Source organism: Phoca vitulina, unplaced genomic scaffold (assembly GCF_004348235.1).
Source record: "Phoca vitulina isolate PV1807 unplaced genomic scaffold, GSC_HSeal_1.0 scaffold35, whole genome shotgun sequence".
Lineage (NCBI taxonomy): Eukaryota > Metazoa > Chordata > Mammalia > Carnivora > Phocidae > Phoca > Phoca vitulina.
The window spans coordinates 6,709,357-6,728,106 of record NW_022589738.1 but is presented as its reverse complement, the minus strand read 5'-3'; the positions used below and the strand labels follow the sequence as shown (position 1 = coordinate 6,728,106).

The following is an 18,750-nucleotide window of genomic DNA, read 5'->3' as shown; positions in this document are numbered from 1 at the left end:
TCTTAAACTTTATTTCTGTTTTAAGTGCTTTCTGTATTTGGAACAAGGTATAAATGAGCATTCTCAGTACTGACTATTGCTGTTACAATAATCCACTGAATTTCCTTAGAACACAGCCTTCCCTTAAATCATCTTCCAGGTTGATTTCAGTCTATGCTAATACTGGGCTGTGTATAAGAAAAAAATACTTGCTTTAATGTTTAAATTGTGATAAGGGGAAATACCAATATAGAAAAGATAATGTATTCCAAATAGAATTTTAGAGAGGTTTTAATACTTGATTTAAAACCCATACATCAGCTTATATTAAATTTAAATTTAAACAATTGAATGCAAATCTATTTTAAGTGAAGATGCTATATATAGTCTATTATTGTATTTTATTCTATAGGGCGCATTTACTATTTTCCTGCTATAGTAGTCAGCTTCATTCTAGGATAATGCTCTGTAAAAAAAAAATCCAAATTTCTGTGACTTATAAGAACAAACATTTATCTCTTATTCCAGAGTTTCCTTCACTCTCTGTATTGGCTTCAGGTCAGCTCCACATATGTATCTCTCCTTTTGGGAACATAGTCTACTTGAAGCATGATCTTCTACTGTAAAAGAAAGGAAGAGCCAGAGAAATGAAAAAGCACATCATGATTCTTAAATTCCTTGCTCAGAACTGACACACTGTTATGTCTGCTCGTGTTTTATTGGGCAAGGCAAGTCACATGATGAAGTCCACATCGGTGAGGTGAGAAGTATAATCCACCTAGGGTGATCCATGGCAAGCAGGGAGAGGGAAGAGTGAATCATGAGCAAATAATACAATACACCAATTTGCCCTCAAACTTTTGATGCAATTAAATATATAGTTAGTAAAAATAGTAATTGTCTATATTGACTCTTATTTTGTAATAAGTCCTTGCTTAAGACTACACTTGATACGGGACACCTGGGTGGCTCAGTCGGTTAAGCGTCTGCCTTCTGCTCAGGTCATGATCCCAGGGTCCTGGGATCGAGTCCCGTATCAGGCTCCCTGCTCTGCAGGGAGCCTGCTTCTCCCTCTGCCTCTGCCTCTCTCTCTCTCTGTCTCTCATGAATAAATAAATAAAATCTTTAAAAAAAAAAAGACTACACTTGATGCATTACGGGATACCTCATCAAAACAAAACTCAAGAGTTTTTTCCAATGACTATGTCAATTTTACAGTCTGAAAAACTTAGGCTTGGTATTGCCTACAAGATATTTAATGCTGGATGGTACATGATCAAGTCAGGTAACTTAGGACTGGTACCCATATGGATTAGTTTGAATTACTCAGGAAGCTAACTCGAGAAAGTACTGGTACAGGTAGTTCATTTGGAAAATGATCCCTGGTAGCATAAAGGAAGGATGTGGGAAGCAAGCCAGGGAAGGGAGAAAAGACAATAGTGGAACTACTCTGGGCCATTCTGAGTTCAATATCCCCGGTAATCCCTGAGGAGCCTTCGAGAACATGCCCAACAATTGTTCCACTGGGCTTTTTAATCCATTGATTTCTGTCCCCCATTTACTGAGGATTGTACCTCGGGAAATTAAATCTGTCACTTCTTGGCTGCACCACAGATGGGCCTTCCAAATTCCTCTAGATCTGGAAAAAGTCTTATTGCAAAGAAGCAGAAATGTGGATGCTTTAGGTGGGAAATCTTCAGCATCATAGAATCTGTTCGCAGTTACAGGTAAACTCGGGGTTGGACCAAGGAAATAAAGCATGAGGCATTAACTATATCTACTATACCATTTTCTTAATCTTTACTCCATAGCGCATGTAGCAAATGTATCTCGTGATTTACATATCTCTTTATAACACACCCAAAAAAGGACTCTGTGTTTGAGCCTTTGTCTGTTTATAAAGCATCTCATTGACATACACATTTGGAAGTGGCTGTTGTGCACTTTGCCTGATTGCTTTCCTTTTTATTTCAAAAGAACTATTTTACAGTCCAATAACATAGGTAAATATATACCATGGAATAATGCTATTTTTAGTTTTTAGTAGAGAAAGTTAATATTTTAAAAGCAAAATGGACTGTGTTGAGGTATGGAAACAGGTATCTGGTTAGCACTTATACCAGTATCCAAGTGATTAATTTCACCTCCAAATTACATCAGAGACCTTAGGATCTTATTTTTATTTATTCTGCCATAATTAGTCCAGGGTTATTATGTTTTTACAAAAATAAATTATCTTTTCCTTCAAAAATAAGTAGTGACACACTACTAAAGCATATTTCAAGCCTGCATACTAATTAATAGTAACTTATTTTTACCCATAACAAGTTTACACCCACATAGTCACGTTCAAACAAGATGAGATATTTGAAATCACTTTATAAATTATAATGCACCACAGAAATACTCATTGTTCTCATTCATTCATTCTTGCTAAGCACAGATTTCATTTTTCTGGATATGAGGAGATATAATTTATACTAATACCATTTCATATTTTTTATTTAGCTTTCAAATCAAGAGGACTCTATTTGCTGCACATTTATAAATCATATTTTAAACATCTTACTAATTGTTAATATGACTGCCACCTAGAAATTGTGTCTCTTTGACAAGATAATGCAATTTATACAGCTGGCCCAGAAAGTGGTAGTACATCTAGGAATAAAGGTTTATAGGTTTTCTCTATTTTTTAAATTTTTCAGTATTAATATGTATCATAAGTCTCTCACATTTAGCCTTAACATTTCTGTACCAGTGTTCTTATTCCCATGATGCAGATGGACACAATGAGACGCAGAGGGATTAAGTAACTTGCCTAAGGTCATGGAGCTAGTGAGAAGTGGAGCTGGGGTGTGAACCCAGGCTACTTGATGCTGGAAGGGATGTATTTAATCACTGACCTACATTGTGTCTGATACATTTTCTTAGTGTCAGAATGGAATTTGAAGGGAACAAGAATGAACTGTTCATGCCATATACCAAATGGCACTCAGTTTCCAGGTCATGCTACCTAGTACCTTTTCGTACACTCTTGGAGTTCTGATTTATCTTCCATTTTCATATGATACTTCTTCCTCATTCCTCATTGTTATTATGTTCTGTTTCATGGTAACTTCTATAACCATACGTAAAAATATTTCTACAGTTCTTGCATTGTGTTTTTCATAGATATGGTGTTATTATTTTTATGAGTATGCAATTGTGTGATTATGTAAGGTTCTGGCCATTTATGCTAATATAGCATAAATTCTATGATTAAGTGGCAGGGGATGGGAGAGAACTTTTATCCAGTATGAGCTGACACAGTTGTTCAAATTATTTTCTGGGTCCATCACCTCCCTACAATAAAAAGCAGTTGACCTATATGAGAAAGAAGCAACATTTGCAAGGGGGTAAAGGATCGAACAGGTCATCCAAAGCATTTTACATGGTGTTGAGAGCCACAACAGTCATGAAAGGTGAAGTGAAGAGCAATTTCATCATATTCCAGAATGTAATTTACCCAGAAAAGTCAAGGCAGATTTTTTTGCAAGAAATATTCTCTAATCCTATTTTTTTAATTCCATATAGTGATGAAAATAAATACTGGAGTCCCAAGGACAAATTTTGGGAGAAGATATTGAAAAGTGATTTTATACAGAGTGGGTGCTCCATGGATATTTTTGGAAATGAATTGATGATTAAGACCGAAGGTTTATAATTAACAGAGCACTTTAAGCAGTATGGTGAAGTGGAGGGAAAAAACATTGGCCTGGGACTTAGTAGATCTGGGATTTAATTATGTTATTGATTAATCATTTGATTTATTCAACCAACTCTTATTAAGGATCTGTTTCTGCTTGAATATACCATTTTGGGTGCCAGGAGTTACAAAGACATAATAGTCCTCCCATCTAAGTGTGGTCACATACAGGGGTAAGGGGTGGGCTCCATTATAGGAGAGAGTAAAATATTTATATGTATATGTACACACACACACCCGCATAATAATGATGCAGTTTAAAAAATGCTAAAGTGTAGGGGTGCCTGGGTGGCTCAGTTGGTTAAGCGACTGCCTTCGGCTCAGGTCATGATCCTGGAGTCCCTGGATCGAGTCCCGCATCGGGCTCCCTGCTCGGCAGGGAGCCTGCTTCTCCCTCTGACCCTCACCCCTCTCATGTGCTCTCTCTCTCTCATTCTCTCTGTCTCAAATAAATAAATAAAATTAAAAAAAAAAATGCTAAAGTGTATGTGTGTATCAGAAGAATTGATGAGTTCTGCCACAGACAACAGGTGATTGTGAAAATCCTCACATTTGAACTTGATCCTAAGAGTGAGAGTTTTCTAGACACATTCTTGGGACTGCATGAACAAAGGACTAAAGTAAGAAAGTGTGTGGCTTATTCATGGAGACATTTGGCTTGTGTGGCTGCAGGAGACCTGGTAGGTATGTGGGTAGAGGGGTAAGGAATATGTTTGAGTGCCAGTAGGCATGATGGATATTAAATTGAGAAAAGTATTTGGGGTCAAATTATAAAAGCCCTTATTTGCCATTCTAAATAAGCTGGCCTTTAACCTCAGGACAAGCATTTCTCAAACTTGAATAATGACTCGAGAGTTACTTATTTGGTTACTAGATGAATGATGAAGCCATTAATTTTCAGGAAGAAAAGGATTATGTGACTTTATTTGGGAAGATGAATGATATTGTTAGGGTACCTACAGGACATCTAAGTAGAGGTATTAACTTGAGTCAGCTCTGTCAGTGTGAAACTCTAGGACATTAATCAAGATGAAAAATGAAGATTTAGGTATCAGTATCATCAGTACCCATATATAGTGGTGGTTGGGGTGGGGTTAGAAGTCACTTTGTTTAGGAAGAATAAATGTAGTAAACCAAGACAAAGACCCTGGGGCAATGCCAGTATTTCCAGGGTGAATGGCAAAGAAGACGATGAGACAGATCAGGAGACAGCCCTTTGTTTGAAAGGAGAACTATTTCCTATTTCAGAAGATTGGAAAGCTTGTGCAGTCTTTCTAGTAACATCATTCACTACAGGGGCTTCAGTTACTACATGCCAGTTGGCTTGTGTCTCCCAAATCTTTATTTTCAGCTCAGACTTATCTCTTGCACTTCAGGCTCTTATATCCCATTGCCTACTCTATGTATCTTTCTTTTTGTCTCAAAACACCCAAAAGTCAATATTTCCCAATTCTTCCCATACCCTCATTATATATATAGATACTCTTCTTCCTGGGACCTCAAAACTCCAATTTGAGTAGTATCATTAGCTGTACCTCTCCCAAATCCCCTACCTCCACATGTAATTAATAACCAGTTCTTATCAGTAATACCTATTAAAGGTAATTGCCTGCATTTACCTTTCTCCAGTCCCACTGCAATTCACCAATACAGGCCATGGATTACAATTATATATTATGTAATACATAATTATATAAAATTCTTTGGGGGCGCCTTGGCTAGCTCAGTCAGTGCAACTCTTGATCTCAGGGTTGTGAGTTCAAGCCCCACATTGGGTATAGAGATTACTTAAAAATAAAATCATTTTAAAAATAAAGTAAATAAAAAAAACCACACAAACCAGTATTGCCATTTCCGTACTTAAAATTCTGCTTTGGTTTCTAACTGCCTTCTGGCTACAGTTTAAGTCTCTTCCTAATTTGGCTAATGATTATTTCTCTTTTTTCTAAAGTCATCTCAGCCACTTTGGTCTTTCTCCTCCTCCTTCTCTTGTTCCTTGAACAGACATACTCCTCTCATATCCTGATAGTTGAACCTGCTTTTTTTTTTTTTTAAGATTTTTTATTTATTTATTTGAGAGAGAGAATGAGATAGAGAGAGAGAGCATGAGAGGGGGGAGGGTCAGAGAGCGAAGCAGGCTCCCCGCTGAGCAGGGAGCCCGATGCGGGACTCGATCCCGGGACTCCAGGATCATGACCTGAGCTGAAGGCAGTGGCTTAACCAACTGAGCCACCCAGGCACCCTGAACCTGCTTTTTTTATTGCCTAAGGTTCCTTTTCACCTTATCTGCTTCTATATTCTTAATTAACATTCAGAACTCAGCTGAGATCTATCACTTTATCAAGGAAGCACTGGCTTTTTCAAGTTAGGTTCCTTTCTATATGCTTTTGACAAAACCCTGTATTTTCTTTATCAAAGAACTTACCGATGTATCCACTGTATGTTTGTTTTGTGTGTGTCTGTTTCTCTCACTATGCTGTAAAGGCAAAAGGGTAGGAACTTTATCTTTTACACAGTTGTATTCCTACCCCCTTGTTGGTATCAGTATATATTTGTCACTGGAATTAATAGCCTTCAAAAGGAAATGTTATGTATTAGCTTCCCATTGATGCTATAAAAATTACCACAAATTTAGCAACTTAAAACAACTCCTATTATCTAACAGTTCTTCAGGTATCAAGTCTGAAATTGACTTCACTGGGCTAAAGTTAAGGGCCATCAGAGCTGTGTGTCTTCTGGAGACTGCAGGGAAGAATCTATTTCCTATCTTTTCCATTTTGGAGGCTGCCCACTTTCTTGGGTTCATGGCCCTCTTCTTCCATCTTCAAAACCAGGAACACTGGGCCAAGTCCTTGTCATGCTGCTCTCTCTCAGGTTGTCCCTCTTATCCTGCCCTCTCCCTATTTGAAGGGCACACTGTGATTACATTGTTCCAAGCCGGATTACCCGAGATAGTCTCCCTATCATAAATTACCTCATTACTAAATCTAATTCCATCTGCAACCTTAATTCTCTTTGCCATAACAAAGAGTTTTAAAATATTTTAACTTATTGTAAAACAAATGAGTTTTAACAAAACTTATTCAGAAATTCTGGAGATTGGGACATGAACCTTTTTGGAGGACCATTTTTCTCTCTACCACAGGTTAATGGAATTAATATCTGCAAAGAACAAAGTAAAAAGAAGTCTGAAAAGTAAATCTGGTCTTCATTAACTTAAAACACTTTTACTGAGCACTACTGTGTAACATATTCTATGCTAAGTGCTGGGGATACAGTTAGAATCTAGACAGTCACTGGGAAATTAGAAAGGATATAGGTGATAATATTAACAACTTTTGTAGGGCGATGAGCAGGGAAAACTGCATTACATTGATTGTAGAGTGAGCCGGAAATAAGGAAACCTCTTTGACACTAACTGTTTTTCTCTTCTTTGTGCAGTAATTTAATTATTTTAGACCTCCTCATTATGAAATGACCACTAATGTCACCTTTGGCCTTCACATTCTGTAATCCTATGATCAAAAGCTATTACTCGGTTTTAATGGAAAGCATTTTTCATGCCATTCTCCATTCCACTTTGCATTGTCATTTTGAAGCGTTAATAACATGATAAATCCATTTTCTAACTATGTCCTGCGTTTGGGGCCTTCCTTCATAATGTTCCACAGTATCACATAACCTTACCTAATGTTTACCATGAATCTTCCACATTTCTCATTTCCCTTTTTCTCATTTTTGGTGGAAGCAGAGAATAGAGACCCTGTTATCTCTTCTATATTACTGAATAGTCCTCTCTTTAAAGTGAAATGAACTCATATCCCTTTGTATTTCTTCACTATATGTATTTCTAAACCGTTACCAACTCTAATATTCCCTTCTAGTTCTAAACTTGTATTTTCTGCGTCACTTAAGTGATGAGGATTTTCAGTTAACATACTAACTAGCACCCAAAGAAATGTCATTTTTTAAAATGTCTTTCTGGCACAGATTATGATTAACTGCCCTGTGTAATGAGGATAATTCGTGATGTTTACATAACTGGGTTGTTTGTTTGTTTGTTTTGGTTTTTCAGTGCTTCCACTCACATTGTCATATAGAGGGTCATATCATGGAGACTCTCCATGATCTCACTCCCAACTTCCTTATAATTTCGTCCCATGCTACTCCCTCCTTCATACTTTAGAGTGCAGCAAAACTGAATTAAATACAATGAAGAGCATGCCTTTTTTCCTTTGGTATAATTGACATACATTGTTACATTAGTTTCAGGTGTACAGCTTAGTGGTTTGACAAGTTGATACATTATGCTGTGTTGACCCCAAGTGTAGCTACCATCTGCCCCATCACATTGCTATGACAATATCATTGACTGTATTCTTTATGCTCTGCTTTTTATTCCTGTGACTTACTCATTCCGTAACTGGAGGCCTGTATCTCTTGCTCCCCTTTACCATTTTGCCCAGCCTCCTCCCCTCTGGGAACCATCAGTTTGTTCTCTGTATTTATAGTTTTGATTCTGCTTTTTGTTTGTTTATTCATTTTTTTAGATGACATTAATGAGTGGAATCATACAATGTTACTGTATTCCTTATACCTTGCGATCTTCTCCTAAAGATTCATCTTTCCCTTTGCATCTTTTTTCTTTCCTTTTTTTTTTTGGCTTCACCTACTAGACTCAACTTAGCCATCTCCTTCTAGAAAATGTCTTCCCTGACATCCATATCGCTACATATCCCTTTCTCTGTGCTCCTGTAATATCCTTTGAATATATGTATCCTTGCTTATATAAAATGTTTAATATTTATCTATCATATGTCTGTATTCTACAAGGGTGTGAACTGTGGTAAAAACTGAGTTCTGTTTACCTTCTCAGTAACCTTTATAATGACCAACAGATACTGAGCATTCTGTAAATAATTATTTTTTTGTAAATAATTAGTCTATAAATTACTATGTAAACAAATGATTTCATTGCATCTTAAAACCGGCTCCATGAGTTAAAAGGCAGTTAATATCTTTATTTCACAGATAAAGAGGCTGAGTTCTGGCAGTTCTAAGGCCACCATTCTAAGTCCTGCACTGGGACTGGAAGCCAGTTCCCCTGATTTAATGTTCTCTCCGTTTGCCAACATCATTTTTGTGCAGTAACTCACTCTTGTGAATCATGAATATTGCAATTTAATTATCCTACATTTATCAGGGACTCAGGAATATAAAAGTTAATAACAGGGCAAAAGGTCATTGCACTAATCGTAGAAAATATGAAGGTCCAGATTTATTGGATAAAAAATGACTTTATTAGAAAGGGTTAATTAATTCTGAGATGAAATACAGTTTTTATGTCATGGTAGAAAGCTAATTTTATGAGTTTTCCCCATAGAGAGAATAAAATAAAATGTTGGTCACTTTTTGCAATTTATGAAGTAGTAGCTCTTCACTCCTTGACCTCTCCAGGGAACAGTTTTCAAGTAAATTTTTCTAACAGAGATTTTGTTCTTTACCTCTCACATTAATATACTCAGGCATATTTTTATTAGTAAAAGAAAATCAGTTATAAACAAACCCTAGAGAAAACAAAATAGAATATGTGCTTCTTGAAATGACTAGACAGGAATATATAGATAATCATTTCCTAGTAAAACAGATTTCACTTTATTCTTTTCTCATTCTCTTTGTTGTTGGTTTCACATTCATATCTCTCACTATAGACTGTGTCTATAATTACATATATTTTATTAAAGTATTGAAATAATCTCTATAAGCTCTATGACAATTTATCATATATGTATGTTTATGTGTATCAGCTTTAGATTAACTATGGATATGTAAGTGATTGTGTTTAAAAGGATCAACTTTTAGGGGCGCCTAGGTGACTCAGTCATTTGAGTGTCTGACTCTTGGTTTCAACTCAGGTCCTGGGATCAAGCCCCCTGTCAAGCTCCCCGCTCAGCTGGGAGTCTGCTTTTCTCTCTCTCTCTTTCTGCCCTGTCCGCCCTCATGCTCTCTCTTTCTCTCTCTCAAATAAATAGATAAATCTTTAAAAATAAATAAACAAAGGCGTCAACTTTTAAGTTATATGAGAAATAATGGAAATAGATAGATCTAAATATATAAAAGTATATGGGGTGCCAGGGTGGCTCATTCTGTTAGGCGTCTGCTTTCGGCTCGGGTCATGATCTCAGGGTCATGGGATCGAGCCCCACTTTGGGCTCCCTGCTCAGTGGGGAGCCTGCTTCTCCCTCTCCCACTCCCCCTGCTTGTGCTCTCTCTCTCTCTGTCAAATAAATAAAATCTTTAAAAAAAATAAATGCATAAAAATTTAGCATAATAAAAATGAAATGAAAATTAAAAGAAATACGACCACTTGGGAATATATATTCATTCACTGACTAAGAACAAGTAGCTTAATTTATGATTGTGATTTTTAACTTGGGATTTCATAGTAATAGAACCTTCTGCAGAGAAGTCAGTGAACCCCATGAAACTGTGTGTAAATATGTCCGCATAGGCATTTTTTATATATAGAGAGATCATTATTTTTATCAGATAATCAAATGGAGTCCACAACTTGAAATATTTAAGAACTGATTTATAATCTCATTCCAATTAATTGGTAAAATATCAAGTGCTCAATAGATACATGAGCAGAGGATATAAACAAGTATTTTGACAAAAGTAGAAACATGCAGAATAAATTTTGAAAACATGTCCTACTTCATTAGTAATCAAACAGATTCAAGTTAAGATGAGCATCAACTATCTCCTTATATCTAATAAAGCAGCAATCACTTTAAAAATGAAAGCAACAAAACTCCTATCAGCAGCATAACCTTATTCTTTCTAGTACCACTAAAAATTGGTATGGCCATTGGGAAAGCAATATGACAACATTTAGTAAAAGCCATAAAAGTTGTTGGTTTTTTTTTTTTTTAATGCTGACCCAGTAATTTATTCTGGGACAATTATACACCAGAAACTGAAAGAGAGTGCATGAAGATGTTCATTACAGTGGAATCTCTCATAGCAAACGAAAAGAAATGGTAGCCCATATGATATTTATGATAAAATAAGCTTTAAAAGGCAGAATATTATTGTGGCTATGTAAAATACATGTTTATGGGGATTGTAATGAGTAGACACACAACTTTGGGGTGATTTTTTAAATATTAATTAATTTTAAAATTAATTTTTCTCTTAATGAATTTAATTATTTAAAAAATTTCCATAAGGTTAATCTATGGCAAAAATTGAGCACTAAATATCAACTAGTAAATATAAGAACATTATTATTTAAAATATTAACAAATGAATTATCTAACATCTTAAGGATGGTTCAGTTTTCCAATCTGGATAAATCTGGATAAATCCATGTAGACATGCAGGCTGTAGACTATAAAATTCCAGGATGTCATTCACATTGATTACAGCATACATGGAATTCCTTGGGTTTAAAATAGAGGCTCTAAAATCATGGTTATCTTGTATTTGTGTTAATACATTCAACTTTTATGACTTTAATTATTTTATGCCATTCCATATTATCTATGCAAATATAATGTGAACTGGTTAACGTGAAAAGCCATGGATTTTGATTCAAATAATCTGTATCAGGTTCATCTGTGTCACTTACTAGCCTTATTCCTTCTGAGCTTGTATTTTTTTAATGGATAAAATGGCAAACTACCTATGGATTGAGATGACATGTGAAACAGCTCTGAACAATAAGACACTAATAAATGATATACATTTTATAATGATAATAAAGCCAGTTATATTAATATTTATCATGTTCAAGAAAACAAATGTTATATAGCAAAATAATACATAAGTAGGTAATTCATTAAAGGCATATTTTTATTGTATTAAAAGCAAAAGAAATAAAAAAGAAGACCTAGTGAGATATTTATATGACAAAATTCGCCTTCAGTATTATTGACACAATAGATACATACTATTTTGCACATAATGTCAAGGTTTCCCTCCTGCCTTCAAGGCCTATCTAAAAATCACTCTTTGTATATATAATTGAAACCAATAAAAATATTGCTTTACTATCCACTTTTACGTGAAACACATCTCTTCAAATGTCTTCCTATTCAACTTTTAGTGAAGATGGTTGGGCATGTTTTACAACGTTTAAATGTGTGCTTTCAAATGACTCATTTACTCTCCCATGTCTGATAGGATTTGCATGCACATGTAGGAAAAAAATAAGTTGAATTGCAAATAATATCATTAACATAGGAAAATGTGTATCTATCATTGAGAAATTAATGTACTGGCAAGTCTCCCTGCAGCAAGTCCATGAAAATGGTTAAAAGTTGACCATTTGAGGGGTGCCTGGGTGGCTCACTTGGTTAAGCCTCTGCCTTCGGCTCAGGTAGTGATCCCAGGGTCCTGGGATCGAGTCCCACATTGGGCTCCTCTTCTTCTGCCTGCCACTCGCCCTGCTTGTGCTCTCTCTCTCTCTCTGTCAAATAAATAAATAAATAAAATCTTTAAAAAAAATTTTTTTTAAAAGGTGACCATTTGAAATGTTCTGTTTATTTATTTTATTATCAAAAGGGTAGTATTGAATTTAGGGAAGTATATTAACAAAAGGCTAGACATGTTTCAGAAACTATTACTATCTATTTTTATTGATTCACACTGTCAACAAAGAAAAGGCTTCCATATGGTAGCTATGATTTATCCTGTACGGTATGGGTAATGCTGATATTTGGCCACATGCAGTATAGTTTGTGGGACTCACACAATTAAATAAGAAGAAAGTATATTGTGATGCTAAGTAAAATTTTCTCTTCTAGAACAGTTTTAGGTTTATTATTTATCTGCTGTTATTTCATATCACTTAAGAGTATCTACTTATAGATTAATAATGTGCTTTAACGATAAACAGATTTTCTTAGTACGGGGATACATTTGTCATGGGAAAATGATTCTTTACTATGGATCATCCGTTTTCAGGAAAAGCAGTTGAGATTTACTGCTGAAAAAGAATCCGAGAGCAAATGAGGTTATTTTGTCAGGACATTTCAATAAGGGTTCTTTTGACTCAGTGTAAATAAAATATAAAACCTCTCCATTTTAAGTCTCTCTCAGATGCACTCATTTATTGAACATTAATTAATATGATTACATTTACAGTAATTTAAAGGTAGGCTTTGGCTTTAAAGAAGGATTTCCATTAATCAAGATTGATTATTTTTCTGCCCACTTAACTCCATACTAATTTCCAACTTGAAAAAAAAAGAGATAATTTTTAGAAGCATGAATTCTGTGAAGCTGTTTCTTAATAATTTTCCACCGTAATCTCTTGGTGTAAGAAGTCCTTGGAGATTTTTCCTTTGAGTGTTTATATGTAATCCATGAGTAATCCATGAAGGGTGTCATTTGCATTTTGATTTGAAATTTCCTGACTTTTGGATGAAAAGAATTACTAAAAATTTTGGAGTTGTAAGATCCCCCCTCCTCTAAAGCATTTGCATGTTTATCAAATATTTGCTGAACTCTTAGTTTGTGCAGACAATGCTAGGTTCTGGGATGCAAAACCATGCTCCTGATCATCAGAAAACCTCTCCTATAATGGGAGGAGGTTATGCTGGGGGCCCATGTTAGAGTATGGAGGTATTGCAAAAGAGGGGAAAATCATTTTTACATGGACTGGGAAGGGTGTAAGAGGAAAAGCTCAGGAATACTTTTTCAGAAGAAAAAACAGATAATAGGCTCTTCTGATTATGCTAGAGTATCTATTCACCGTAGGAGGATAAGTAATATTTCCTTTATTCAGATAAAACTACTCTTCTGTAATGGCTTTATATAATATTTGAATGAGCATAGATTTGACTGTACCAATTATTTTAGACATCTCATTTTTAGTTTAGATGCCCAATACCAATATCACTTATGTTTAATTTCATTATCAATTAATTTAATACCAAATATAAAATAACATTGATATGTAATAATTGAGAGTTATTTTGGTTGTAAAATATGATATTCAGAATTCTTTCTTAACTCTTGAATCTTTTTTAAATTTTACGTTATAGATGAAAGAGAAGATGTTCAAAAGAAAACATTCACAAAATGGATAAATGCACAGTTTTCTAAGGTAAGAATATTTTGATACTTCTCTTTTAAGATATAAGGTAAGTGACTGATTTTCAGAATGAACTATGTACCTGTGTAAATTTAAATGTCCATATTGTTTTTTATCGTAGTGTCATTGTTTTAGCTGTGCAAATTTGGGAACATTATGTTGACTTTTAATTAAGGAAGAAGCTGCAGAATATATGTAAAGAGAAGTTATTTAATTAGACAAAATGCATCTTTGAATCTTAATGATAATGTGAGTTTCTTCAATTACATCAGTCATCCAAGGATTATAGCCACAATCTTCCACCAAGTAGCTAGTATATGTCACACATTAGCAGAAGATATGAAGGAAGTTTTACTGTCTGAAAGTGATAATATTTTTGTCCTTCTCAGTCTTTTACTGTCTGAAAGTGACAATATTTTTGTCCTTCTCAGTCTTTCCTAGTTCAGAAAAAACTGATATAGCTGCCTTGGGTCTATTTGGCCCCTATCACTTAGGGCATGTGTCAAATAATTTAAGATAAGAAGGTTATCCTCTTTTTCTGCAGGCATCAACCCATACTATTAATAATATTTATTTATTTTACACATGCAACTTAATTTATTATCCATAGACAGCACAACTCTGGATAATTATATGTGAACACAGAGTAAAATATTCTTACCTTGAAAACTAGCATTAAGAGTACCATGTAAGGAGGTTTATATACATTTTGAGGTTAGAAAGACTTGGATTTGCATTTAATTAACTCTGAATTTGGGCAAATCAAATGCTCTGTGAATCACTTTTATACAATCATGTATATGTGTACACATATATATTGAGTGTCTACCTAAAGAATCAACTCCCAATAATGGAGATATAAAGCTGATAAAATATGGTCCCTATATTCAAGCTTTAAGAGAGGCAGAAATGGCTGATAATGGTTATTTCATGTGATTGTGAGGATTAACAGGGTCAAGATATGTGAAAATTTCTACCACAATGCCTGACAGTATTAATAGATGTGGATCACTCTCTCCATGGGTCTGTCTTATTTTATAAAAGTTTTGGTAGTGAATCCAAAACAATCCACTGGGAGATGCAGTATAAAAAGTGCTCCCATTACTATTACAAAAGGTTTTCAAGTATCATCCGTTGTTTGTGGTATTTGATAGCAGAATTTTGCCAGGTAGTCTTTAACATATTAGCAAGAAGTTACGTTACTGAATTTTAACTAAGCAAATTTCATTTATATTTACTTACTGAATTAACAATTAATAAATTGCTATTACAGAACTTTATTTTTTTATTATGTTCAGTTAGCCATTACAGAACTTTAAACAATAACCATAAAAAAGGAACACGTATTTTAAAAATCTCAACTTTTTTTGAACGAAGTGAGTAGAAATAATTTAAAAAATTGTAACACTAATGAAGGAGAAGAAATGAAAACTAAACTCATAAATATGTACAATAGGAATTCCTAATTCCCAGAATATTTACCGGATGGATGTATATGTTTTAACTGCTGTATCTATTGGTCTCATTAAAATCTTCTTAATTTTGGAAGTTCGAAACAGGCAATAGATATAAGCTTTCAAACAAATATACAGACAGATCAGAATCATAAAGAGAATTTTTTGAAATAATAAATGTGACATAATACTCTGAATCTTTGAATTAAATCAATGAGTTGTTTTAATAAGGTGTGTAGATATAACTGAGACAAATACTGCAAATTCGCATTCCCACAGATCTAAATAGGTCATTACTCTCTATACATTGACATTTCAAGTATCATTTACCACAACTCACATGCTAATATATAAACCATAGTTTGATATGCTGTCTTCTTTGAATACATTGTTGGTACTGCCTTAGAGCAATTTTTCCCTACCCTTATGAGTGCCCATATTTTAAAGGCTGAGAAATAATTACATGCATGAGTGCATTGACTGTTTTTTCGTAAGTATCCCCACCTTCAAATCCAACTTCTCCTTATTTCATTTATTTTATAAATGTTCTTCCTCAGCCTATTAAAATTGGATCAGGAGAGTCACCAAAGCTTCATATTTGGGCATATAGTAGGTGTCAGGAATAGAAATAAATGTTTATAAAGACAGAGGAAAAAGTATTTAGAGATAAAATTTATATATGTGTGTGTTGATTTTTCATTTAGAAAACCTGAAAATATATTTTCCATGTTATCTGATTTTTTCTTGTCAAGACTTCAAGTAATGACTAAATTTTTGTATATACTTTTGAGAATTAAGAAAAAGCTAATTGGTTCAGTTTAAGCCCATTGATGATACCAAAAGATAAACATAGCTGAGATATGTCACTTTGCACATATTTATTGTGTTGTAACATGGCATTCAGCAGAATTCCAGGCCTGTAGGAGACACAAGATTAGTTTAAGTTGAATCTTCAGATCTCATGGAACCTACACGTTTGGGAGATACTGGATAATTGCTAAATGGAGTAGCAGAGGGGGCAGTACTCCGGGCTAGAATGAATCTGAAAACTTGTGTGAAGAAAGCTGTACTGCCCGAGAGACTCTAAAGGAAAGATCATCAAAGAGCAAAACACTCTTTACTGAGATAATTGGAAACCACTGAAGGCAGGAATATATGTTTTCTTTGTAACCCCAGTGATCAGTACCAGTGCACTAACTAAATATACTAAATGCATTTTGGACAATAGTACAGAAATTAAGTATATGCTAAGTTTAAGGAAAGGAAAAATTTTGAATGAAAAAGAATGTGTTGAAGAAGACTTTAAAAAAAGAAAAAGCAATGAAAAATTATCATCTGTGTGGCAAATTAGTCAAAGAGAAACACACTCAAACAATAATAAAAATGAATAGGATGACTTAAAATGTTTAACAGTGAGGCTCACACACATTCATTTATATAATATTTGTAAAATAAAAGGAGACTGCAAAGTAGTTCCCTGTTTTGATGTAAAGTTATATAAGGGATATTTAGGGGGGGAAATATGATTAAATAAAGCCTTATTGTGGCTTTATTTGGCTTATGAAGCCAAATGTATCTTTGTAGTAAATCCAACTGATTTTTCCACTTTCCTAGTACCATTTTAAAATAGACCCTATCTCTTCTTCAAAATAAGTCTTCTAACCTTCAATTCCAAAAATTCTTACTAGAATGTGATTTATCACATCTATTCTATAAAGATAAACAAACATTTTTTATCTCCACATAAACACAAAGCCATTGCTATGTAAGATTAATTCAAGGTAAGTATTCTTTTCATGTAATTTGTAGATATTTGGTGAAAAATTTTTGTAGTAAAAAATGTTTACTGTTTATGACAAATATAATTTACATAAGAAGAACACAAACTTATTTAATAAGGAAAGTACACTTGAAATTATGACCAAAAATAATTTTGTCATAAAACTTGCTTGATGTTTGTGTTAGAGAAAAAGCAATCTGTGGGGGAAAATATTTACTACTAGATCAATTGAAAGATTTAAAGCATCTCCCAGTGAGTTATATGATTGTTTTGATCCTACATTGGATTTAGTGATTATCTTTATCTCTATACTCTAACTACACTTTTCTGTATGATTCTTCCAAAAGTAGTAGACAACTTGGTATTTTATTTAAATGAAGTAGAAATGTGTAATTAATTTTGTCTATGAACTTCACAAGGGCCTATGATATGATAACACATTTATGTCTTCATTGCCACAACATACGTACCTATACCTAAAAAGCCAGATTTTACCCTCTTGGGATAATGATAACACAAGATAGAATTAACTGGTGTAACATACTTTTCCCAAGAATTTATCATTATTTATATCCTAGCCAGCATGATAAGCATGATGTCATGCAAATTAACGCCAAAACTGTGAGTCAGTAAACCAGGCTTCTTTACACAGCTCTCTATCATGAAGCCTTAGAGGAAATCATTATATCCACACTTGAATTCATTTTGGAAAGAAAGGTAAACATAAAATAAAAAATTCTTTGAGTCTTGTTTTCCTTGTATGTCCATGTCTACTTTATAAGAAAACATATTAAAAGAGCTTTATAAATATTAAAACATAAACATAAAATATTGCCATTTTTGTTACTGGGTAGTATATTTGCTGAATTGAAGGAATTGTATATTTATGAAATTTTCTTGGATGCCAGCTCACTTCTTTCTTGAACATGGTTTTGGCTACTTTCTTTGGATGGAACAGGGAGGATAGAATATTTATTTATGTTTTATTATCCTGCTACACTCTCTATGCCAATCCATGCTCCCACACACACATACACACAAACAGGCATGGACACACACTCAGTTTAAAATGAATCAAACAGTTTCATTATGCAAAAGGAAGATAATGAGACTTAGAAGGAAAACATTGTTTCAGTGATAGAGGTAATAGTATGTATACATTTCCTCTGTATCAGTTTGAAACTTACACATAACTAACAAATTTATATAGGACTTCTACTCAAAGGGCTTGATTTAACAGAGGTGATAGATTAGAACTATTGTGTCATGGGAGGGTCATCGTATATATAAAATCACCATTATGCCCCTGGCTTCCTGTTTCTCCCTACTATTTGATACCAGAAAGATTACTATAGAAGATGAAGGGGAGTGCACTATATCTCTGGATCATAATAAGCAGCTATTGGGGAGAAAATTTTTCTTTGACCTTCAATGTTCTGGCTGGTCTAAGAATTAAGTTGATATGAGACAGATTAACAGGAGAAAAAAAACAAAGGTAAATTACATGCACAAGGAAGACCAATGATAAAACTGAGATCCAAAGAAATGACCAAGGCCTGCAGCTTTTATACATTTTAGACAAAGGAACTGACAGGATAATGAAAACCTATGTTTGGGAGCTTCAATTGGTAAGGAATTCTACAGAATTGGGGTTGAGGTAGTAAATTAGTAAAAGTAACAAGGTTTGTTT

General features: G+C 34.2%; 1 protein-coding gene across 13 annotated transcripts in view; it reads left to right on the top strand.

The window, feature by feature from the left end:
- The window catches only part of DMD (dystrophin), a 2,446,616-nt gene that overhangs the window by 563,910 nt on the left and 1,863,956 nt on the right, over nt 1-18,750 (top strand). For all 13 annotated transcript variants that reach the window (XM_032426633.1, XM_032426634.1, XM_032426635.1 and 10 more), the window contains exon 2: nt 13,777-13,838. In XM_032426633.1, the coding sequence (XP_032282524.1) occupies nt 13,777-13,838 (62 nt within the window). The remainder of the gene's footprint in view (nt 1-13,776; nt 13,839-18,750) is intronic.